The sequence below is a fragment of the Lipotes vexillifer genome, unplaced genomic scaffold, assembly GCF_000442215.2.
Source record: "Lipotes vexillifer unplaced genomic scaffold, Lipotes_vexillifer_v1.1 scaffold4226, whole genome shotgun sequence".
NCBI lineage: Eukaryota > Metazoa > Chordata > Mammalia > Artiodactyla > Lipotidae > Lipotes > Lipotes vexillifer.
Window position 1 is genome coordinate 27,975 of NW_006789668.1, and position 26,089 is coordinate 54,063.

The following is a 26,089-nucleotide window of genomic DNA, read 5'->3' on the forward strand; positions in this document are numbered from 1 at the left end:
AAATAAGATACCATCTTTCCCACATGAAGAAGTCCTCATTGCTCCCCTAGCCAACCCCACAGCCCAGCTCAACTGCACAAGGCCCCATCACCACCCAATTTTCAGGTCTGAACGCTGTGAGAACCCCAGAAAGCATCCCCAGATACCCCCACCCCATCTCTGCCTATCCAGACCCCTCATATCTTCCAGAGCCATCTCTATGCCCATCTCCCAGTCCCTTGACCTGAGAGGCTGTCTCCTTTAAGCCCTACTGCATAGTGTTTCTTGATTTCTGACTTCTAGTCTCCTTTTTGTGCACGTGTTTATCTTATTCTTCCGCTTCTGCGCAGAGGGCAACCTGAGCAAAGACCATATGTGGTCCAGCTCTATGCCCACATATCAGGTGTGACATAAGTATTTGCTGAATATTTTTTAAAATCAACTTTTACTTTAGAACAGTTTTAAAGAAAAATTGCAAAGATATGATAGAGAATTCCTGTATCCCCACATCCAGTTTCTGATTATTAACATCTTATATTAGTATGGTACATTAAGGAACCCATATTGATACGTTATTATTAACTATAATCCATGCTTTATTAGGATTTCCTTAGTTTCTACATAATATCCTTTTTTTTTGTTTCAGGATCCTATCCAGGATACTAGATTAGATTTAGACATCATGTGGCAATTTCTCAGACTTTCCTTGTTTTGTTTTGTTTTTGAGATATAATTCATATACCATAAAATTCACTCTCTTAAAGTGTACAATTCAGTGATAGTCTATTGACAAAGTTGTGTAACCATTAGCACTATCTAATTCCAGGACACTTTCATCACCCCCAAAAGAAATCTTGTTAGCAGTCACTCCCCATTCCCTCCTCCCCTTAGTGTCTGGCAACCACTAATCTACCTTGTCTTTATGGATTTCCCTATTCTGGACATTTCATATCATTGTAATCATAGAATATGTTGCCTTTTGTGTCTGGCTTCTTTCACTTAGCATGATGTTTTCAGGCTTCATTCACCTTGTAGCATGAGTTAGTACATCATTCCTTTTTTATGGTTGTATAATATTCAATTGCATGGATATACCACATTTTTATTTATTCATTCATCAATTGTTGGTCATTTGTTTTGTTCCACGTTTTTGGCTATTATGAATGATGCTTCTTTGAACATTTGTGTACAAGTTTTTGTGTAAACATATGTTTTCAATTCTCTTGGGTATATATCTAAGAATGGAATTTCTAAGTCATATGGTATATGCTTAACTTTTTCTAAAGTGGCTGCATCATTTTACGTTTTCATCAGAAATGTGGTGAAGGTTCTGATTTCTCCACATTCTCATCAACACCTGTTCTTCTCTAACTTTTTGCTCATAGCCATCCTAGTGGGTGTGAAGTGGGATTTCACTGTGGGTGTGATTTGCATTTCCCTAATGACTAATAAAGTTGAGTGCTTTTTCATGTGCTTATTAGCCGTTTGTATATCTTCTTTGGAGTAATGTCTATTCAAAGCTTTTGCCGATTTTTAAATTGGATTATTTAGTTTTCATTGTCAAACTGTAAGAATTCATTATGTATTCTGAATACAAGACCTTTATTACATATAGGATTTGCAAATATTTCCTCCCATTGTGAATTGTGTTTTCACTTTTTTCTTTATAACAGCTTTATTGATATGTAATTCACATGCCATAAATTCATCATTAAAGTGTACAATTCCATTTATTTTAGTATATTCACAGAGTCGCTATACAATTATCACCCCATTTTCCTGATAGTTTTCTTTGAAGCACAAAAGTTATTAATTTTGATGAAGTCCAATCTATCAATTTTTTTCTTTGGTTGCTTATGTTTTTGGCGTCATTCATATTTTTTTTTTTTTTTTTTTTTTTTTTTTCCTTGCATTATGCGGGCCTCTCACTGTTGTGGCCTCTCCCATTTGCGGAGCACAGGCTCCGGACGCGCAGGCTCAGTGGCCATGGCTCACGGGCCCAGCCGCTCCGCGGCATGTGGGATCTTCCCGAAACGGGGCACGAACCCGCGTCTCCTGCATCGGCAGGCGGACTCTCAAGCACTGCGCCACCAGGGAAGCCCCGTCATTCATATTTAAGAAACCATTGCCTAACCCAAGATCATAAAGGTTACACCTACATTTTAAGAGTTTTCTAGTTTTGGTCCTTACATTTAGGTTTATGGCCCATTTGAGTTAAAGCTTATATACAGTGTAAGGTAGGAATCCAACTTCATTCTTCTACATGGGAATATCCAGTTGTCCCAGCACTGTTCGTTGAGAAGACTATTCTTTCCCCATTGAATTGTCCTGGCACACTTGTCGAAAATCAGTTGGCCATAAATGTATGGGTTTACTTCTGGACTCAATTCTATTCCATTGATCTAAATGTCTGTTCTTATACCAGTACTAAACAGCCTTGATTTCTGTAGCTCTGTAGTAAGTTTGAAATCAGAATGTGTTAGCCCTCCAACTGTTTTTCTCTCCAAGACTGTGTTGGCTATCTGACTATTACATTTTCATATTAACTGTAAGAAAATTAAAGTAAGAAACTTCAAACTGTCTTCTAAAGTGGCTGCATCATTTTGACTCTGCAATGAATAAGAGTTCCTGTTGTTCTGAATCCTCATCAGCATTTGGTATTGTCAGTTTAGCCATGCGGGCCTCTCACTGCCGTGGCCTCTCCCGTTGCGGAGCACAGGCTCCAGACACGCAGGCTCAGCGGCCATGGCTCCCGGGCCCAGCCGCTCCGCGGCATGTGGGATCCTCCCGGACTGGGGCACGAACCCGTGTCCCCTGCATCGGCAGGCGGACTCCCAACCACTGCGCCACCAGGGAAGCCCACCTCATTGCTTTTTTAACTTCCATTCCCTAATGACAAATAACGTAGAGCATCTCTTCATATGCTTGTTTGTCCTGAGTATATATATATTTTTTGATGAGGTGTCTGTTCATACCTTTTGCCCATTTTTTGACTGGAGTGTTTGTTTTCTTGTTGTTTTTAAGAGTTCTTTGTATATTTTGCATACAAGTCCTCTATCAGATACATGCTTTGCAAATATTTTCCCCCAGCCTGTAGCTTGTCTTTTTGTTCTCTTACTTGAATATTTTGAATTAAAAAGCCCGTCTTGGTAAGCTTTAACAATGCACCTGCTTAAAAACCATTAAAGGGTACCCATTCAAGACTGCTGCTCTGTGAATTACAAAAAGGGACTCCACCTGGAAAGTTCCAGAATGAGGTGAAGATATGCATTTGGATCTCATTCCCCATCCACTTCCTTGGCTGGTGCCTTTGTGCAAGACAAAAACTGCACAATCACACTGGAACAACCCACATTGATCTTAAGTGTATCCATGATAGACTTATAGAACCCTCCATGATAGGGCTTTTGCTTATTCTCCAGCCACATCTCATCCTTCTACCCTTCCTCTCTACAGCCTCAAAAGCCTTATCTCAGCAACTTGAAGGAGCTTTGCTTCCAGCCTCAAGACTTTCATATGTTTCTTCTGCCAGTGTGGCGGGCTGACTTTTCAGATGACCCCCAGTGATCCTTACCTCCTGGTGTTCATGGCCTTGGTGGTCCCCTTCCCTTGTGAGTGGCCTAGACCTTGTGACTTGCTGCTAGTGAATAAAGTAGAGCAAAAGTGATGGAATATCACTTCCAACATTAAGTTGTAAGTGACTAACTTCTGTCTTGCCTGCACATTCTCTCTTCCTCTCTCACCTGTTCATGCTAATGAAGCCAACTGACATGTTGCATGCTCCTTTTGGAGAGACTCGTGTGGCAAAGAACTAAGAAAGGCCTTGGGCCAATAGCTTACGAGGAGCCGAGGCCTCAGTCCAACAGCCTGCGAGGAACTCAGCCCTGCCAATAACCACCTGAGTCATACTGGAAGCAGATGAGGCCTCTCTTTTGCAACATTCATCATCATTGCAATTAGTTCATTATCTGAGTATTCATTTCCTATCTGTCTTCCCCAAGACTGTCAGTTCCAAGTCAGAGCTGGCTATATTTTTTCCATACCGAATTCCCAGGACCAAACAGGGTGCCTAACACAGAGTGGACATATAGCAATTGTAGAGTGAAAAAAATGAATCAACAGTTGAAGGAATTAATAAATGAAGTACACTGAAGCCTCATAGGTCAGAAAGGAGGCAGCAAAAAAAAGCCCAGTGCCCTAGTAAAGACATTTATAAAAGTCCCACAACTCCCAGGGTTTATTTTTTTAAATATCAAAAAAAACCCCACCCCAAAACCCAAAAATCAAACCATGTCAACATGTTCTAGATAAAAATTTGTTATGACAGTGTGTAACCAAATGCTCTATGTAAATAAAAAGTCCAAGAAGGGTTCATTCATAGTCCAGGATTTTTTTTTTCTTTTCTTCCCCCCTTTTTTTCTCTCCCCCTCTTTTTTTTTTTCCTTTTCTTTTTCTTCCCCCCCCACCTCAGGATTTTGATTTTTAAAAACTTTGCAGTTTTAACAGGAATAACAGGAATTGACCTGGAACATAAAGGATGAGAGTGAAGACAGAGTGCCTGTTGAACAGAAGCTGCCCCACATGATCGACAGGCTGGAGCTGCTGTTCCTCTGCTCTTGATATTAAATCTGGAAAAAAGCATCCAGTTCTTTCCGTTAAACGAATTTTTAGCTAAATGCAGAAAGGAGGATTTTTGAAGTTTGGGGATAAACCTGTGGCCACAGAAAGGTAAATTCAGACCAGTTATTTTAGTTGGCGAAACTCCTATAGGACTTTTTAAATGATGATACTATATAATCAGCAGCCAATGAAAGGGTTTCATCAGCGGGTCCTAAGCTTCACTGCCTACCAAATAATATCCAGCTCACTCCCTGGTGGGGCATGTGGAGGCTCGGCTGACCTTTGCAGCCCGCTCTTCTGCTCCCCCTCACACACCTCCCCCCTCGCACACCCATGGCTCTTGCCTTCCTCGGTCACACCTTTTCATCTCTGTGCCTTTGCACATGGTCTTCCTCTGACTGGCAGTCCCCCTTTAGTGCCACCCAGTCCCTGCAACACCAGATTCAAATCTCAGTGCTCCCGATTCCCCCAGAAGTGAGGGCTCTACTGATCTGTCTCAAAGGGCACTTGGATTTACCTCTTTAATGGCTTCTAACACATTCAATGTTGTATCATTAGCAGGCATGTGTTTTACTGATCCTCTCTACTACTCAGACCAGAGGATATGGTCTCTGTCTTGACCTTTTTTCCTTACATTTCCCAGCACAAGGCTTTGAATGCAGCAGGGGCTTGAAACATATGTGTTGTTAAATGAATAAATGAAAAAAATGAATGAAACATATATGCTAAAAGGCTTTTAAATGAGTCAGATGTACTTTATATCCCAATGCCAATAATAATATAGCCATAGAAAGAGATTTTTTTTTTTTTTTTTTGCTGTACAAGGGCCTCTCACTGTTGTGGCCTCTCCCGTTGCAGAGCACAGGCTCCGGACGCGCAGGCTCAGCAGCCATGGCTCACGGGCCTAGCTGCTCTGCGGCATGTGGGATCTTCCCGGACTGGGGCACGAACCCGTGTCCCCTGCATCGGCAGGCCCCAGAAAGAGATTTAATGTTAAAGATATTTAATTTGCCTTTTTATGAAATTTTGTTTTCAAATGTACCAATTACACTCTCTCATGAAACAAAAAGGAACTTAGAAATGAATAAACAGAATGTTTCTTCACTAGTCCACTAGAACACTGACTAAATGTCCTAATACATTACTCTAAATGGTCATGTAAAAGCCAAGGAAATAAATAAATAACAAAGCAAACTATTAAATATAGGAAAATGAGCTTTTCAAAAGCTTTCTGGAATTCTTTAGTCTATTGTTGAACTTTTAACAAAATAATTTGAACAATTTTTAAAGTTTAATAATAAACACTAGTCCTGTATAAAGTGATTAAGTCAAAGTAGTTTACTTCAAATACAGGAATTAATTACAGAAATGGAATGTACAGATTATTTAGGGAATGTTTGAGAGGACAGCGTTCTCATGACTAAGTCCAGTGTATCCTGAATCCTCATGTTATTTCTTTCTATCATGGAAGACTGTCTCCCAGACTTCATGCTTTCCTCTGTATCGAGGGGGATAAGGGTATGGGGGTTGAACTGACATCGAGGCTCCCCCAGGATGCCAACTCTGTGGAAAGAATTATTGGCATAGCTGAATATTTGCTGAGGCCAAAGACTAAGGTATTGGGTTGGCCAAAAAGTTTGCCTGGGTTTTTCTGTAACATCTTATGGAAAAACCCAAACAAAGTTTTTGGCCAACCCAGTATATGGCTGACTTGTGCATGTGTATAAAGCTAAGACTGATACACACACACACATACACACACACACACATCTATTTCTTGAATATGGGTTCAAAAACTCGACTTATAGCAAGATTTTGTACTGGTCCTTCCCTTATTTCCCAAAGATGATTCTTCTAACAGGAAAACCTCAGTCTTACAAAGTCTGCTACTCACTTCACCAAATTAGAACTATTTGAAGTCTTGCATAACTTTCTAGTTTTTTCTAGTCTAGATGGGTATACCAAGAGCTGATCTGGAAAGAAAACAGGTCGAGAGGAACAGGGAAGACGGTGCTTCCACCTTTGTTCAGCTTTCTGGCAGAGGTACCATGTCTGAGCCCTTGCCCCTCCTGGGTCCCACCTAGGAAGCAACACTCAGCCTTCTCTCCTTCCTCTCTCCTTGGGCCACTTACATTGGCATGTGCACAGAGTCCAGATTTTCCTTGTGCTCTTGCATCCGGACTGGGAATTTCATGCCTACTTGACGGTACTTTTTCTCAGAGATATTCTGAGCTTTTTCTCTGAGAGAGGGCAGCAGAGTAGATATGACTGGAGAGCGCATGTTAATGGCTTTTTTCATCGCTGGGCGCTTTGCCATCATTCTCCTGGGGGTGGGGGTGACATTTAGGTCACATCATCTTGTTTTCTCGAAATGTCCTTGAGCTTAGGAGAGTCAAAAGGTCATACCTGAATTGTACAAAAGTCATGCGTTTCTTTTCCCCTCCTGACTCTTCATCCTCGCGCTTCCTTCGAGGAATGTTGAACATGTCGGAACGAAAGAGCCTTCCTATTTCTTCCTCAATCTCTGTGAAGTGTTGATGTCGGAAGACAATCCAGGCTACATACGTACAGAAAGTATAAAAGGACTACAACAGAAACAGACGAGAATCGGAACCCACAGTTACGACATGAAAAGCTCCCACCTGTCTATAGAACACTACTAAGTAGACACAAACCCAGGTGCCCTGCTCTCTACACATGCCTGAAGGGCTGTGGAAAATTATACATGTACTCACCTTTGCAGAAGGAAAATCAGACCAAAGATTTAAGGAGTGGCACACAGCTTATTAGTATCCTTTGTAGAAAGGATATTCATTAAAAATAGGTGCCTGACAAATGTCTGTTGGTTGTTGCTATACTTCATGTTTCATATCAAAGAGCAGAGCCCCTAAACGTAAGTGACTCACCTCAAAGAATTTCCAGTCTTTTTGTGTATCTGATATTTTCCCCCTGAAATATAACAAATTACAACTATAGGTTGGAAAGGGAAGTTCAGTACTTCAGTGATCTAGGCAACCGCTTATCTTCAAAAGGCCTTTTGCAGATCATTACCTGTGGTCCCATACCTATTTAGTCACATAAATGCTACCAAAAGGCATTGATAAGGCTTCCCTGGTGGCGCAGTGGTTGAGAATCCGCCTGCCGATGCAGGGGACGCGGGTTCGTGCCCCGGTCCGGGAAGATCCCACATGCCGCGGAGCGGCTGGGCACGTGAGCCGTGGCCGCTGAGCTTGCGCGTCCGGAGCCTGTGCTCCGCAACGGGAGAGGCCACGACAGTGAGAGGCCCGCGGACCGGGGAAAAAAAAAAAAAAAAGGCATTGATAGTGAGTGCCAATGTCTTTTTCTTCAACTTCTCAGGTTACCCAGATCAAAACCTCTAGTGTTTGGTCAAAAGTTAATCAACATATCCTGTGATAAACCATATGGAAAAGAACATGAAAAAGAATGTATATATAGATGTATAACTGAATCAATTTGCTATACAGCAGAAATTACCACAACATTGTAAATCAACTATCAAAAAAACTAAAAACAACCCCACTAAAGTGGGGTTCATAAAAAAGCTAATCGATATAAATTCAGGATAAACAAGCCAGCCCTCGCTGTATTCTTCCAAATGTTTCTAGTAATGTGTTAGGGAGGTGAGGAGAATGGAAAGGTGGTGAAGAGGTAACACAAGCTGTTAGTAGGTATGGAAGTAAAGAACTAGAGGCTAAGTCTAAAATAAAGAAAAAGAAAAAGAAATCTTAAACAATGGTTATGGCTATTGGGTACAGAAAGAATCAGAAACAAAACAGACACAGGTCGATCTATGCCATACAATCAACTGGCTGGGAAGAAAAGTGCGCTCTTCCTTCTGAATGAAGTATGTAGACCGAGCCTTGTCTCTTAAAGGTAGGCAAACGCCCAAGAGTCCTTGCAACACAAATTCAGTGTTAAGGGTACTGGCATGGGCACACTTAGTAAACTTGGCCTCCCTCTCCATTCAGAACACAGGCCATTCTAATTCTGATTGCCAGCCTTGGGAAAGCAGGCATGGCCAGGGGAGGACTTGAGAGTTGAATGACGGGGCTATGCACCTGCAGTCACTTGATCAGTCTTGGGGGCCAAGGCCAGACCCAGGGCACTCCAAGGTTGATCCTGGGTCTGCTTCTGCTTTTGCTTTGGGTTTCCTTAGAGTAACTGACTCCTAGGATTGGCCCTGGTATCAGGTTCTCCAGAACTGTACCGACTCCCATGGTCTGGGGAAGTTGACCCAAACTCCTCAGGACTTCCAGCTTTTTCACAGAGACTTCATGGTCTGTATGGGCCCAAACTAGCCCTCCATTTGGAGGAACCACTGAAGAGGTGGTTCAGCTTTTACTGGGGTGGGTCCCTCCCCTCTGGCAGATGCTTCATTTCCTCGCGTGCAAGTCTTCAACAAAGAATTAAGGCAACAGTAATTACAGTGAACGTTTACTAAATATGGACTATGTGCCAAATACTATGCTAAGCCCTTTACATTTATGATCACATTTAATTCTCACAAGATTGCATGATTATTCTCACTTTACAGGTGGGGAGACTGATGTTGAGACTGAACTCCAAAGACATATATTTAATTAGGGACAGAGTCTGAACTAAAAATCAGGCCTGTCAGGTCTCCACATTTGTCCTTGTAACCCAGAATGCTAGGAAAATAAGCTTTTTCTTTAAAATATTTTAGAGATGAAACCATTAAACAACAGAACCCAGCAGAAACTTTTTAGGACAAGCCTCCTTCTGTGTCACCTAAAGCCTTTACCCAACAAGAGTGCTTCTGTGGTATTCCCGCCCTTCCACTGACTCTGCCAGCTGAAACCAGAGACCATGCACACCTGTCAAGCGGAAACCAACCAAACTCTGGTTTTGGAATACTGAGTTGGCCTGTGTCCTTGAGAGAAGGTTTAGAGCAGCATTTATGCTGGCACAACCCAAACCAGCACCATCTTAGCAAGGTTTTGAAATGACAGAGTGATTGACCAGGAAACACACACTTTCTCTCCCTTTCTTTCGTTTTTCTTTTTTTAAACATTAGAAGAGAAGGTACCATGAACCTCCTCTCCTTTCCCTCAAGTTGTCACCAAACTGGGACTTCTTTCTCTCTTAAAGTCCAGAGTAAACTGATATAGCTCACAGTGCAGAAATTAAGAACAGGATGTAGTGGGTTTCTTCTGACCATTCTTTTTTTTTTTTTTTTTTAATTTTCTTTTGACCATTCTGATTTAGCTCTGCGTGTAAAACTGAAATGAGTTCAGGAAATGGAGACAGAAAATGAGTACATTTGGGAATGAGCACATTTAAATCTTCCAGTTCATCTCTTGCTGGTGAATCCTGAGTTGTTTTCCTTTTTTAAAAAAATTATTTTTATATTTTAATTTTATACATATAAAATACCTATATATTCTATAATTTTAATAAGTACATAATAATTATAAATTGGTTATAAATTTAGAAATGTACTGAGTATAAACAACAAACTCAGGCCCTCCAAATCCTCTACAAATTGAAACAGGGTTGATAACAGCACAATCCAATAGAAATATAATGCAAGCCACAAATGAAACTTAAAACTTTCTAGGAGCCACAGTAAAAAGAAACAGGTGATATTAATGTTAATAACATATTGTACCCCAACCCCCCAAATGTTATCATTTCAATATGTAATCAATATTTTAAATTATTAATGAGATATTTTATTCATTTTTAAACTTTTTGTATAGTGTATATTTTACACTTACAGCACATTTCAATGTGGACCAGCCACATTCCAAGTGCTCAATAGCCACACGTGGCAACTGGCTGCCGTGCTGGTCAACAAAGATGCTGTACATTTACCCGTGAAGACGGAATCCAAAGGAAAGAGGCGAAAGCCAAGCTGTTGGTAAACCCAGAGATTGTCAGTGGCCTGTTATGTGCTTTCTTATTCCTTCTTGCTATATTAGACTCTTAGCTCTAAACCAAAATGAGGAGAGCTTATATTTTTAGTCATTCCTGAAGGGGTGCAAAGCCTAGGGCCAGACCCATGGGGTTCTGGGCTGGAGAGAGAAAAAAAACTGTGCTCCCACTTGCCCCCTGCTGCCTTAGGTGAAGTCAGGTTTAAATGATGGTCAAGGCCTGCTCTGTACAAGGGAAGAGAAATTTCAAAGGAATGTGTTTGGGGGAGGGAAAAGAGGCCTTGGTGGAAGTGACTGGAGGTGGCAGGGGGAGGGCTTAAAGATGATTTAAACACCTGAGCTTCAAAGAAACGCCTTTCTCCCCATCCTCGCCCCCACAGCCAGACTCTTTGGTCACCGGTCAGGTGACAGCTGCACTGACCACAGAGGAGGAGGGGATACCTCCTAGGTAGAGGTGGGGTTGGAGCCAGAATTGGCCATAACCAAAGATCAGATCTAATTCTATGGCTTGTGCCATGAGGAGGTTTTCTTATCTACCATGGAAAACATGTTCATCAAAATTTTGCCAAAGCTTTTGTAATATCAGGATTTCACAGATGCATTTATTTATTTATTTATTTATTTATTTATTTATTTTGCGGTACGCGGGCCTCTCACTGTTGTGGCCACTCCCGTTGTGGAGCACAGGCTCCGGACGCGCAGGCTCAGTGACCATGGCTCACGGACCCAGCTGCTCCGCAGCATGTGGGATCTTCCCGGACTGGGGCACGAACCCGTGTCCCCTGCATTGGCAGGCGAACTCTCAACCACTGCGCCACCAGGGAAGCCCCACAGATGCATTTAGAATAGAAAGGCACGTCCTCCTACTTCTAAAGAAACATGAAAGCACTAAATTAACAGCCTCCAAATTGCTGGTTCTACTGAAATCGTTAATTTATCTCCAGGGATAAAGGTGTTCTAGTCCAATATTAAGTATGCATACATTAGAGAGAAAAATCAGAAAATACACGTGAAAATGTTCTCAGGCGAATATCAGCTTGTTCACATTGGGAAGAAGTTAAACAATGATATGTTAAAGTCAGGTAATCACTCACAACTGGCAAAAACATTGTCCTTATCTTCTCCTAGTTAAAAACAACCAAAAGTGAAATATAAACTTCATTCAAGGACACAATCAACACCCACGGCCAATTAACAACTTTTACTGGTAAGGACATGCTATAAGCTGTTTTCCTCAATATCCTTTGTTCAGCAATTTGACCTGCATAAAATTTGTTACGTGAATGGTGGCTGGTGAGCTCCAAACTGATTCTTTTCCAGACTGCTATCCAACAAGCAGGAGGAAAGTAGGTGACATTGCCTACAACGGCAAAAAGACCAACATCTCCTGGAAATGAGCTAGTACTAAACTGAGGCAATCACTTACTCGCAAACATGAGCTCCTTTAAAAGTGTGTATAAAAAATATATTGTAAGAAAAAGGTACTGTTAAAAGTACAACTTAAGTGGAGGTTCAATAGCTAGGAAACTAAAAGATATGATAAAATCTCTAATTATGCGGCTTCCCTGGTGGCACAGTGGTTGAGAATCCGCCTGCCAATGCAGGGGACATGGGTTCGAGCCCTGGTCCAGGAAGATCCCACGTGCCGTGGAGCAACTAAGCCTGTGCACCACAACTACTGAGCCTGAGCTCTAGAGTCCATGAGCCACAACTACTGAGCCTGCGTGCTGCAACTACTGAAGCCCGCGTGCCTAGATCCCGTGCTCCGCAACGAGAAGCCACAGCAATGAGAAGCCCACGCACCGCAACGAAGAGTAGCCCCCACTTGCCACAGCTAGAGAAAGCCCAAGCGCAGCAATGACGACCCAACATGGCCAAAAATAAATAAATTTATTTTTTAAAAATCTCTAATTATGATACATTTACAGTTTGTTTTTCATCCCCAAATTAGTTTTCAATGCCTATGTTCTTTTAAAAATTGAACAATATGAGCAATAAATTTAAAAAATTTTTTTAGAGTAGGTGTTTTTTTAACCTTGTTATGGACTGAATGGTTGTGTCTCCCCCTACCACCCTAATGCATATGTTGAAGCCCTTAAACCCCGCAATGTGGTGGTGCTTAGAGGCAGGGCCTTTGGGAGATAATTGGGTTTAGATGAGGTCATGAAGGTGGGGCCCCATAATGGGATTTTTGGCCTTTTAAGAAGAGGAAGAGAAACTAGGGTTCTCTCTCTCCACCACGGGGGACACAGTAAGAAGGCAGCTATCTGCAAGCCAGGAAGAGGACCCTCACCAGAGCCTGACAATGCTGGCATCCTGGTCTCAGACTTCCAGCTTTCAGAACTATGAGAAAATAAATTTCTGTCATTTAAGCCATCCAATCTGTGACGATTTGTTATGGTAGCCTGAGCTGACTGATACAAAACTTAAATTCTAGTTTTCTTAATTAGAAGTGATGCTTTAAAGACAGAAGAAATTAATGTTGAAAAAAGGTAATTTTTACAAGTGATTAAATAGGAAAATTTATAAAGCTGACTATAATTTTACTATAATACCTTTCTTAAAAGTTTTGTCAAGAAGAGAAAACACCACTTCTTCCTAAATAAGGGAGTCTGTGGCAAGCTGAATCTCTACCAACAGCTCTAGGGACCCGGAAAGGCCTTCTGTATTTGGGCCACAGGAATGTTTTTTGATGCTTAACTCTCAATCCCCAATTTAAAATCTCTCTCTATTCCTTCTACTACTATACCTCACAAGAAAGTTCTGACCAGGCCAAAGGGAAGCCCTCAAGCCAGTCACCCACCCGAGGAGTCCCATGTCTGGCAGGAGTGAGCCTGCTTTAGTGTCCCCGCTGCCCTCAGACATTGGCTGGAGACAGTCCATGGGAAGAGTGGCCTCAGCACAAACCTGGTGGTGGATTCAGAGTGCAGCAGCAGGGGCCTCTGGTCAATTACACCCTGCACTGTAGCAGATCTGAGTGGCACGTTTTCATGGCTGCTGCACTGGAAGACAGCACTAAACCTGTCAACTCCATAAAAGAACTGAACATAGCAGTGAAAACTCTCAAGAGCAGAAATGATGTAGTAGAATAAAGAATGAATGTTGCTGGAGATGTATTAAGAGGGCATTCCCAAATCATGGTAAACCACACAAAGTGAATCACAGAGATGGTAGACATGGGAAGCAGACTGAGTATAGCTACCACTGTGGACAAGAGGGGTGCAAGAGAAGAGAAATGGCCAACAATGCCAAAATATAACCAAAAAACAAAGACAATGAGCCTGAACTGAAAATACATTGATATAAACATTAATAAACATCAAGTCCCTATTTGAGAGAAATCTCACATGCATTTTTGTTTTTAAGCTTTATAGACCAATGTATGTCCTTATAAATAGCCAAGAAGAGTGGAGAGAACATATGCTTGCCCCTTAGACCCTGGAGAAGCCTGGAGAGAACCTATTCCAACTAAACAATGAAGTTATTAAACCAATACAGTCTCTGTCCCACCTGATGTTTCTCTTTGTAGGTGGAAGGAAAAGGTTTCAAGACTCTGAAAAACTGAAAAAAGAAAAAATTTAACCACATGGAATTGTTATAAAGTTCACTGCATGAAAGGGTAGAAATCCACACTCACATGAAAGACATTAAAATGCAGATAGGGTAAAATGTTTAGTAAGGGTTAATGGTAATGATAAAAAATAAAGTAAAATAAATTGGAAAAACCTGGTGAGAACAGCAAAGTATAATATAGAATTTCATTAAGCGTTTTAGATTCTCAAACTATAACAAAGCAGTGGGGACAAATCATACAACCTTAAGAGAGAACAGGAAAACAGTAAATATCATAGTCTAGGTCTCAAAAGATGCAACAACTTGTTTGATAATGCAAGGCACTTTTTTTTTTTTTTTTTTTGGCTGTGTTGGGTCTTCGTTGCTGCACATGGGCTTTCTCTAGTTTCAGCGAGTGGGGGATACTCTTTGTTGTGGTGTACGGGCTTCTCATTGCAGTGGCTTCTCTTGTTGCAGAGCACAGGCTCTAGGCGCATGGGCTTCAGTAGTTGTGGCATGCAGGCTCAGTAGTTGTGGCTCGCGGGCTCTAGAGTGCAGGCTCAGTAGTTGTGCTGCATGGGCTTAGCTGCTCCGTGGCATGTGGGATCTTCCTGGACCAGGGATCGAACCCATATCCCCTGTTTTGGCAGGTGGATTCTTTTTTTTTTTTTTTTTTTTTTTCTGTTTTTCCTTTTTTTTTTTTGGTTGCTGTGAACATTCACATACAAGTTTTCGTGTGAACTTACATTTTTATTTCTCTTGGAAAAATATACCTGAGTTGAATTGCTGCGTCATGTAGTAACTCTGTTTAAACCTTTGAAAAACTGCCACACTGTTTTCCAAATTGCCTATACCATTTATAATCCCACAAGCAATATATGAGGGTTTCAATTTCTCAACATTCTTGCCAACATTTGTCTTTTTTTGTTGTTATGTCTTTTTGATTACAGCCATCCTGGTGAGTGTGAAGTGATATCTCATTGTGGTTTCCATTTGTTATTTCCCTAATGACTAATGATGTTGAGCATCTTTCCATGTGCTTATTGGCCATTCGTATATCTGTTTTAACCACTGTGCCACCAGGGAAGTCCTCCATAATGCAAGGCACTTTTAAAATCACCCATAGTCCCTTTAGTCTAACAAATTATCTGTTTTTCCATTTATTTTCTTGTCCATAGTAACATCTATTCTTGAACAGGACTTGCAAAATTTAAACATATACATCATATTTAAATATGCATTCTCTTTGACCCAGGAATTCTACTGTAAAAAATTTATCTTTAGGACAAACTAGACAAATACATCAAATATAGGTATAAGAAAGTTCATTGAAGTGTTATTCCTAACATTTAAAAAGGAAATATTCCAACTGTTCATCAATAAGTTAAATATATTTGGAATACGAGGAAGCCATTAAAGGTGATGTTGTAGAGTTATATTTACTACCAAATTCCACAGATTAATAGCAATAACAATAATAACAACAAAAAAGGAATAATAATAGCTAACTTTACTGAATACATAGTATGTGCCAAGGATGGGTCTAAGTGTTTTATATGTATTATATCACTTAATTTTCACAACTGGTCTATTAAGTAAGTATGTTATTGGGTATATTTTACAGGTGTAATGTTATAGAATAATAAATTCTATTTATTTATGTAAAATTGTGTGTCTGGGTGTGCACATAGAGATGTTTGAAAGGATAATAAATGAAATGTTGACAACAGATTTACCCTTTCCTTTTTATGTATTGATTAATTATTGTACACGACTATGCATTAATTTTATAAAAAGAAAGAACAAAAATATTTTTGAACATATAGGGAAACAATGAGTTATTTTCTCGACATGATAAATAATTCATCACTTAAACTAAGGGTCAAACAATAAGTAAATAGCATGTGCTAGCTTATTCTCTTTTATAACAGAAAAAAAAATAAGGCTGACTTCAGTCACTTCTTTAATGGAATTAGATACAGGAAATGCTACTACTATAGCTAATTAAAAATTTTAAATATGACTCTAGGATAAAATGAAATTAAAAACTACCTTTTACAGATGATATGATTATATACCTAGAAAATCCTAGGAGATAAAATTTTACATAGGCAGGAAATGTGTTTAACATATGTGTCATAGGTTATGACAAACTGATAAAACCAAATGCATTCTTATATATTTTTGTCATCAAAAATATATTACCAAACATGCATCAACAGGGAAATAATCAGTTAATGATAATAAGTCCGTAATATCCATGGTTTAAGAACTATTCCATTTTTTAAAAAGAATATGGTAGATCTATGTGTACTAATCTTCAAAAATATCCAAGATTTATAAGTGAAAAAAGCACATTTCAGAATGACAACATAGCGTTATCCGATGTATTTAACAACAACAATGTAAGTGCATACGTATAATTGGATAGAAAACCAAGAGGACATACATCGAGCCAGAAGTAACAGTACTGACTTCTGGGGAGAGATTGATATTGAAGGATGTGGAGGAAGTAGAAGACTTTAATTTTTAACTCTACAATACTAACTAACTATAAACTATATACATAACTATTTAAATTTTTTACCCTTAGGATATGTTCATGAAGTACTTATACAATTAAAAACAAATAAATAAACCAAAACTTCACATTGGTATTTAAAAAATTGATTACGTGAATACATAAGTGCTAATCTAATTTAGGACCACATAAATTTCTTTAACGATTACTATGTAAAACTTTAATGGACAAAATAAAGAACAATATGAATAAATGGAGAATCCAACTTACAGCTCTTTGAGAGGATTCAATATAGCAAAGATGACACTATTTCCTAAGCTAAAGTATAGGTCTTAATACAATAAACAATAAAAGTTTCTTGGTAGATATTGCTTAGAGCTTGATTAACAGTGAAATTGATCTCAAATAAGCAAGATCACCAAATACAAGGTTTCTGGAGGTAATAGGAGTGAGTACTTGTTTTCAGCTAAATCACCTCCTTTCCAGCCCAGCTCACTGCCTGCACTCCCTGAGGTCCGCTGCTCCTCACCTTGCCTGCTTTGGGTGCCCAATCTCTGTCTATATCTCTATTGCAATAGTCACTGGTCTCCTTACCTGATGACTCCTCCAATAGACTGCATGCTCCTTGAAAGGAGAGACCATTTTCCTTGTACCCTGGCACTTAGCACCATGATTACCACAGAGCAATAATGTTTGTTGAATAAAGCAAAGCAAAATATAAGCTGCATAGTTCTGATGTTTAAAAGAGAAAAACTAATCAAAAAAATTCAATAGGAATTCCCTAAAATGGGTTAAAATATTAGAAAAATTCAACATCTAATAAACAAGAAATGTTACAGTGGAAAAAATCACTAACAAATATTACAGGAAAGTTGGCTATTAGTAAAGAAAAAATATCTTAGATTCATAGCTCATCTGATCAGATATAACAGATTTCAAATGGATCAAAGCTTTTTTTTTTTAATCCTATTTTTAAAAACTAAGAAAGAAAGGTGAGGAGTTTAGCCTGGAAATGAACAGAATGAACCCAGGAATGCAAGAACTTGTATGACTATTGAATAGCATCAGAAACAAGGTGGAAATGTTCAAATAAATAAAAACTTAAAACATTTTCATAATGTGTAAAACATAAATATCAAAATAAAAGCAACAAACTAGAAAAAACAAGTAACCAATCCTTGCTATATGAAATATAAATTATACAAATTCCCAGTTTCCACTTGATAGATGGTTAAAACTAGAGGAGGAACAGGCAATAAGTTATTTTACACAAAAAAAGAACACAAACTCTATAGTCATGAAAAATATTCAGTCAAATAAAATATCCTTAAGATTTTTATATACCTTTAAGCTATCAAAAATATTAAACTAATAAAAACAAGTATTCTTATTGCTTATGGTGATAAAGAATGTTTTAACCTTTTTAAAGGACAATCTGGCAATATGTAACAAGAGCTATAAAATTGTTCATGCCTTCCAGATACGTACATTCTGGGTAATAAGCCATAAGTAAACAGCCCAAATGAACAAAGTTATTTATATATTCAATGCAAAAACATTAGAAAGCAGAAAAACTGAAACCACACAAATGTACACAAGAGGAATGCTTAAGCAAACTGGTATATTATACAACAGAATGACTACAGTTGTTATTCAAAGTGGTAGGTGAGATTATATAAGCAGAATAATAGAAGAAGGTACACAGAAAAAATGTGGAACACAAAAAAGTATGTACAATACAAATATTTGTGTTTTGAAAATGTGGGGGAATGTGGAGAGAGAGAAATCATGTATTGGGTTCTTTTCCAATAAAGTTTTTTAAAAATTTAAAAGGTCTGGCCATGACCATGGCATGGATCTTGAGCCTGTTGTGAAACTACTACTTAAGAGAAGGAGATCTTGGGTAAGGATTGGAGTTTTCTCTCCTGTGACCCTGAACTTTCCTGTGATAAGACACTTTAAAATTTTAATTACAGTAGTGTATGAACTGTTATCCTAAGGTAAAAATTACCTTCCCACAAACAGGGTCATCTTACAACTCCCACCTTACGCACTTATATCCACAACTGTTGCTGCAAAACAAGCAGCAGAAGGGGAGGGGACACACCCAATACCCGCTTCAACACTGGCCCATCACTCGGCCTCCTGCCCAAGGAAGCCAAGTGGCCCTTGTCTGACAGCAAGAAGCCTTCCTAGCAGAAAGCAAGATTTCATTGAACTGATATAACCTGAGAGAAATTTAAACCCAAATAGTAGAAGGTTGTTAAAACATCTGCCACACCTGAAACTAACACGATATTGTAAATCAACTTTAATTTGAAAAAAGAAAAAAAAAAAATCAGCCAAGATTCTGGGATTCTTCCTATACATTTGGCTCTCTCAAACAAGACGTCACATGTGTTTGGGACAGGGCCTCAGCTGAGCCCAGTGATTCTGTACAACAAAAAAGGAACCTTTCTCAGGGGCACCAAAAGTCAAAGCTAAGGGTTGTAAGGATGTGGATCTACACACACGTGAAGATCTAACAAAATCCTAAGCGGGGACTTACTTTCCGCAGCACATGTGATGCTTATCAGGCATTCCCGAGCCCAGGACAAGGACACAGTACTTCTGTGCCAAGTATTTCTGTGCTGCTTCTAACTTACTGATAACCAATTCCATCTCTTTTTTCTCTACAAGGCCCCTGAAAAGAAAAACAATAATCTGGATTAATGTTGGCAAATGTCTATATGAATTAGTAAAAAGTCAGAAGTATAAACTATTTTGAAAGGAACCTAAGTGAGTCAACACATCTCACTTACCATTTCATTTATTTTATTTGAGCTGTGGCAGAGAAAGTTCCTCAAAGTCCTTTGATATTTATCATTGTAATCAGCATCTCAAGTTTATGCTGAATATTCACTTTTTCAATAGATTCTTTATAAATTGTATATGTATCCTCAATTTTATACACAGGAAGTCCTAATTTATATAGAACAGCTCAACTAACAAATTCCCTACACCAGTTTCTGTGGCAGCTAGCAGCCGATTTTCCTGCTGCTGTTTGTCAAAACCAGCCATGGAGCCTCTTTCCCACCTTAGCTTCCCCTGGGTTTCTGATGTTATTACTAAGTTCGGGGGCTCAGTGTTTGAACTACTCAATGTTTGCCCACCCTCAGTTCTGTGTTTGCTAAGGAGGCATCTGTAGAATACCACTCTGGGAACTTTGGCATCAATTACAATCACCTTGCTTCCCTGTGAAAACACAGCCCCAGTTCCAATTGAATTGCAAATTACTTTCTAAAAGGCAACCTGTTTTTAGGTTACAGCATGTCTGAAGCCTAATTTTAGACATTTTTTGCGGCACAGTACAGTAGGAAACATTGCCGACAATACATTCCAATGATTGCTATTGAAAAATGAAATGTCACTTTTTCCCTGCCTTTTTATTTTCAGAAAGATAAAAGCCAAACGAAACGCACTCTAAACAAGAAAGACAACCTGCCCCTTCTGATGTTAACCACTAGACTGACCGCATGAGGATAAGCTGTGGGGAAAGGTGGTGGGTTTAAGGATGTTTCAAAGCACAAAACATTATCACTGTGGTGAGAAGGCCTGTGAGTAATTGGAATAAAATGAGTTTCTGGAATAGATAAGGTGGGTTCCAACTTTAACTGCCCAAATATCATATAAACCCAACACACACACCCACGAGCACCCCAGTGACCATCACTGTGCCTGCCTCCCTGTTGCCTTCCCTCATCCTCACCCCTGCTTTGCCAGACCTGCCTATAGTTAATCTCTTCTTTTGCTGTTGAAAACAAAGCAAACGAAACAACAACGAAGAAATGCTTTGAAGCATTTCCGCTAATGGTTCTCAAGTTTTAATATATGTAAGAATTGCCTGGGGTATTTGCTAAAACTGCAAATTCCCAAGGCCAACCCCTCTTCCAGATTTTGGTTCAGTAGGTCTGGGTAGAGCGTGGCATTTAAAATAAGCCCAGGGGCTTCCCTGGTGGCACAGTGGTTGAGAGTCCGCCTGCCGTTGCAGGGGACACGGGTTCGTGCCCCGGTCCGGGAGGATCCCACGTGCCGCGGAGCGGCTGGGCCCGTGAGCCATGGCAGCTGAGCCTGCGCCTCCGGAGCCTGTGCTCCGCAACGGGAGGAGCCACAACAGTGAGAGGCCCGCATACCGCAAAGAAGAATAGATAAATAAATAAATAAATAAACCCAGGTATAACCCTTTGGAAAAATTTTTAGTAATAATTTCAAGTGCCATACAATTGGTCATAAACTTTGATCCAATCATCTTTCCTGGAAATTTATTCTTTGTAAAAAACCATCCAAAGTTGGGGGAGAAATCTAATGCATGAAGATATTCAATGCAATTATTATTTATCTATTTGACTATCAGAAAAACTGGAGACCCCCAAAATATATAAAATAGAGGGATAATAGGAGTAGTAATACAGGCTGTAGTAATAGAGCCAAGTACTATTTAAGGATTTGACATTAACGTAACATATGAGTCCCCCCCGTGGGATTGAAGCCAGGCACCAAAGTCTGTACCCTTAACCACTATACTACTTTGCTTCTTAATAGGCAGGTCAATAAGTTATTAACATACAGTAGCTTAATGGAAAGTTATGCCACCATTAAAAATTATAATTACAACGATTGTAATAACTTGAAAATACTTATGACATGATGTTTAAAACTGCATACATAATTGTACCTTTGTTCAGAAGCTGTAAGTCCTAATTACACATGGATAAACTCGGGGACAGAGAGCCGAGTTGATTGGTAAGGGATGTGGGGACACCACACAGTGGTTTAGGCAGAGACTTTGGAGTTAGAGACCTGGGTCCTAGCCTCAGCTCCAACACTAACTTGGCATGTACACCCGCCAGCTATTTAACCTCTCTGAGCCTTAGCTTCATCATCCATTAAATGGGGATAAGGTTTTTTCTTCTGGAATTAGGGCATTTAGTCATCTAAGACCATCTTTAACATCCTTTAATATTTTTAATATCCTTCTGTAACTCTTCCTGCTCTCCTCTCACAGGTTATAGGCTTTCCTTCCAAGGGCCAACCACTAGGCTAAGATAATATGCATTAACTCATCTAATCTGGACAATAACTGTAAAGTGAATGCTACTATTATCCCTATGTTATACCTCACTATTTTGACGGAAATTAATTTTTTTCTTAAAGTTATTTATATCCAGATATCTCAATGTAATTTATATTTGTTTCTATTATAATAAATAAACCAACTGACTACTGGAAGCTTGAAAATGAAAAGTTGTTATGCTTTTTTTAGAATCACACCACAGAACCATTCATTTTAAGGCTTGGATTTTTCTTTGTCATTCTGTAACTGATTCCTTCCATGAAAGTCTACCATATATCACTGGGTTCTAATAATTTTTAGTATATTTTATTTTATTATTTTTTAATAAATTTTTAAAATTTATTTATGGCTGCGTTGGGTCCTCATTGCTGTGTGCGGGCTTTCTCTAGTTGTGGCGTGCAGGGGCTACTCTTCGTTGCGGTGCACAGGCTTCTCATTGCGGTGGCTTCTTTTGTTGCGGAGCACGGGCTCTAGGTTGTGTGGGCTTCGGTAGTTTTGGCTCGCAGGCTTAGCTGCCCCACAGCATGTGGGATCTTCCCAGACCAAGGCTCAAACTCATGTCCCCTGCATTGGCAGGCAGATTCTTAACCACTGTGCCACCAGGGAAGCCCTTTAGAATATTTTTAAAATAACTAAGAAACCTTTCTTCTGTTATCTATTTCTATAAATTAAGAAAGAAACAATGTCTTTGCTTTTTTAAAAATTTTTATTGGAGTATAGTTGCCTTACAATATTGTGTTAGTTTCTACTGTTCAGCAAAGTGAATCAGCTATACATATACACATATCCCCTCTTTTTTGGATTTCCTTCCCATTATGTCACCACAGAGCACTGAGTAGAGTTCCCTGAGCTATACAGTAGGTTCGCATTAGTTATCTATTTTATACATAGTATCAAGAGTGTATGTATGTCAATCCCAATCTCCCAATTCATCCCGCCCCCCCCAACAATGTCTCTGCTTGATTAGCAATAACCCACAGAATTAGAAAAAAACATACAAAATATAAGCTAATATGCTCTCAAAGTCTAATAAATTTCTTCTTTGGAAATAGTAAGACTCCTCAAACCTTCTGAGCCCACAGCTGGCTTGAGCCCATTTGCTTGCTACCACAGAAACACTTCATGTTCTCTGGCTGCTCCGCTAGATGTTGCATATTATAATGGCTTTACTGTAGTAGTAGTGTTTGAATATTTATTTGGTTCTTTACAAAACTGCTATCCCAAGACATTTATCTATCCACAAAATTTTTCAAACTGTTTGTTTATATGCAAGGATTTTGCATTTTGAAAACATTCTACAACAACAAATTGATGACTCTATCCAGCATTCCTAACAGCAAAATCACTGGGTCGGTTCCACATATACTGGGGAGGGCAGCCTGGGCACTGGGAACGTTCCATGGCTTGCAAAGGTCACCAAGCCTGAGAGGCATTGTTCTGCTCTGGACTCTGAGTTCCCAGATTCTTGCCCTGTATAGCTCCGAGCCACCTCCACCTAAAGTGATTAAATTCTTCACATGTAGTCTAAGAAGTTGTTTTCTTCTATGATATGTAATATCATTTTGGTCATATCTGTTAATTTTTTAAATTCTTAGTTTTTTTCATTAGATGCTTACAAACCCTTTAGCAAGAACTGTGTAAGCATGACAAACATAGAAACAATATCTCTATCTGCACTGTCCAATATGGTAGCTGTGAGCCACATGTAGCTACTGAGCACTGACTGTGGCTAGTCTGAATTGAGGTATATTGTATTTGTAAAATAGACACCATTTCAAACACTTACTACAAAAAAGTAAAGTATTTCATCAATAACTTCCTAGTATTGACTACAAGTTGCAATGATGATATTTTTGAGTCATTGGGTTAAATAAAATATCTTGTTAAAATTAATTTCACCTGTATCTTTTTACATTTTAAAAATATGGCATCAGAAAAGTTTAAATTACGAATATGGCTCTCACATATTGGGCATACTCTTCTATTGGGCAGTGCTGGTCTATATTATTTGCAATATTTAGTTAACAGAATACCCATCTGAATTATTCAGTGAGCTTTAAAACTGGTGAACTCCTCCCTGTAAAATGTTTTAGCATACTCCAAGATTTTTAAATTTCCATCATGTCTTTACCCTAGACAAAAGTTAGTTTTAATACTGGCAGTGATAAAGCTTTAAAGTGCACTACAGGGAATTCCCTGGCAGTCCAGTGGTTAGGACTCGGTGCTTTCACTGCCAGGGCCCCAGGTTCGATCCCAGGTCGGGGAACTAACATCCCGGAAGCTGCGTGGTGTGGCCAAAAATCAATCAAGCAATCAATAAAAATAAAGTACACTACAAAATTCTACTTACACCACACAACTTTTGGGTTTCTTTTCCTGTGAGATTTTTTCCAAGTAATAATACAAATAGTACAACAATGCCATGAGGAAATTGTCAAGATTCTTATTCCTATGGGGAGATTAAAAGAAAATGATAACATATTTCAAACATAAAGCTTGTCATAAAAAAAATATGGGCACACAAGAATAAGTAGAAACACATGTTACCATACCCGTCACACAACTAATTTACCATTTAAAATTCTACCTACTATAACTGTTGAAGATATAAGAAACCTGATTTTCATAAACAAAATTTTTTGAGAGGTCACAACTGAATTATAGTTTTGCTCACCAATTAGTTTTCATTTTTAAAGTGTTTTTATAATACAGGTAATTTTTTGCTGTTGTTTAAAAAGTGTACACAAATGTGGGCTTCCCTGGTGGCGCAGTGGTTGAGAGTCTGCCTGCCGATGCAGGGGACGCGGGTTCGTGCCCGGTCCGGGAAGATCCCACGTGCCGCGGAGCGGCTGGGCCCGTGAGCCATGGCCGCTGAGCCTGCGCGTCCGGAGCCTGTGCTCCGCAACGGGAGAGGCCGCAACAGTGAGAGGCCCGCGTACCCGCCCCCCCAAAAAATGTACACAAATGTAACAAGTAAAAAGACCCTCCCCTCACTCCTTTGTCACCATCCTACTCCTTAGTGGTAGCCACTGTTAAGAGTTTGGCATGAATCCGTCCTAAACCTTCTAGAGCATAGGCAATCACATATAAGGTCCTCCCCCACCAGCACACATACATATGCATGAATATATGCCTTACTTTTTTTTTTGGTAAAAAATGGTATAATGCTGTATATACAAGTCTTTGCAACTTGCTTCTGTCACTTACCTGTGTAGCATGGACCTCTTTCCATGATACCATGTATAGATTTTCCTCATTTTTTTAAACAGGTGGATAAAGTATGCTATAGCTCATAATGTATTTAACTAATCCTCTACTGATGGATATTTGGGTTTTTAAAAAATATTATAGACATTGCTGCAGTAATTATTCTTATAGCCACATCTTTGAGTAACTTCCTAGAAGTGAAATTGCTAGGACATAGAATATCTGCACATTAAAGTTTCATAAGTTTTGCTCTCCAAAAAAGACGGCATCGATTTACAATCCTATCTCATTTGTTTTAAAACTAGAAGGCTTTGTTTTCTTTCTAAATATTCTTGCAAGATTTTTGCTGCTTCCTTTCTAGCCCCAAACTAATTCTTACTCTGGCATGCATTCCTTAACCATACCTTGAGAGCAGGATGAAGATGAGCATTGCAGACTTTTTTTTCACAGTATTGATAACTACCTGTCCTAGGTTGGGTTCTCCCAGAAACACAACATGAGACAGATTTGCGAGTAAGTAGTTTACTAGGAAGTGATCACAAGAAACATCAGTAGGGTAGTGGGGAGGTGAGATGGAAAAGGGGTATTAACAAGTTCCTTATCACTGTGGACCAATGTAGCTCAGTACCATGAGGGACTCTAGAAGACAGCGTGGAAAACTTAGAGTTATCCTGACAGATGGAAGCTGGGATATTTATCTACCAACTCTCCCTCCAGCATATCACTGACTGGAGGCTGCTTCTCGGGCACCGACTTCCCAGTGCCCCAGGCTTGTCCTGTAGCCCTGCAGTCAGGCTGAGTGTGCTCCTGCCATAGGATAAAGCTTCAGGCAGAGAATCTCAGGTGTTTGCCATATGCGGCCTTTACTGAATGCTGAGGGAATCTGTGAGCGCTGCCCACAAACTCTCACTGAGCACTTACAAGTGCAGCTGCCATGAGAAGCACCTTCCACGTACAGCCACGTGGAGACACCATTACTTCCAATTTTGTATCCAAGGAAACTGAGGCTCGGGAAGATGAAAAAGCTCACCCAGAGTCACACACCTAGTACTTGTTGGGGCTGCCAAACATAACTAGTGGAGAAAACTGATCTTCAGTAAATGAGTATACCCTTTAACCAACATATACACAGTGCAGTCTCAATGGGACTCTGACAACGTGCTCACCATACTCCTTGTCCTG

The 26,089-nt window shown here is 39.6% G+C and overlaps 1 protein-coding gene across 1 annotated transcript in view; it reads right to left on the reverse strand.

Moving 5' to 3' along the window:
• Positions 1–5,981: 5,981 nt before the first annotated feature.
• Positions 5,982–26,089, reverse strand: part of PPP1R36 (protein phosphatase 1 regulatory subunit 36) — a 33,158-nt gene continuing 13,050 nt past the window's right edge. Inside the window, 6 exon segments of the mRNA XM_007462785.1 lie at positions 5,982–6,162; positions 6,732–6,923; positions 7,006–7,184; positions 7,506–7,548; positions 19,136–19,270; positions 24,051–24,149. Of these exon segments, the coding sequence (XP_007462847.1) occupies positions 5,982–6,162; positions 6,732–6,923; positions 7,006–7,184; positions 7,506–7,548; positions 19,136–19,270; positions 24,051–24,149 (829 nt within the window).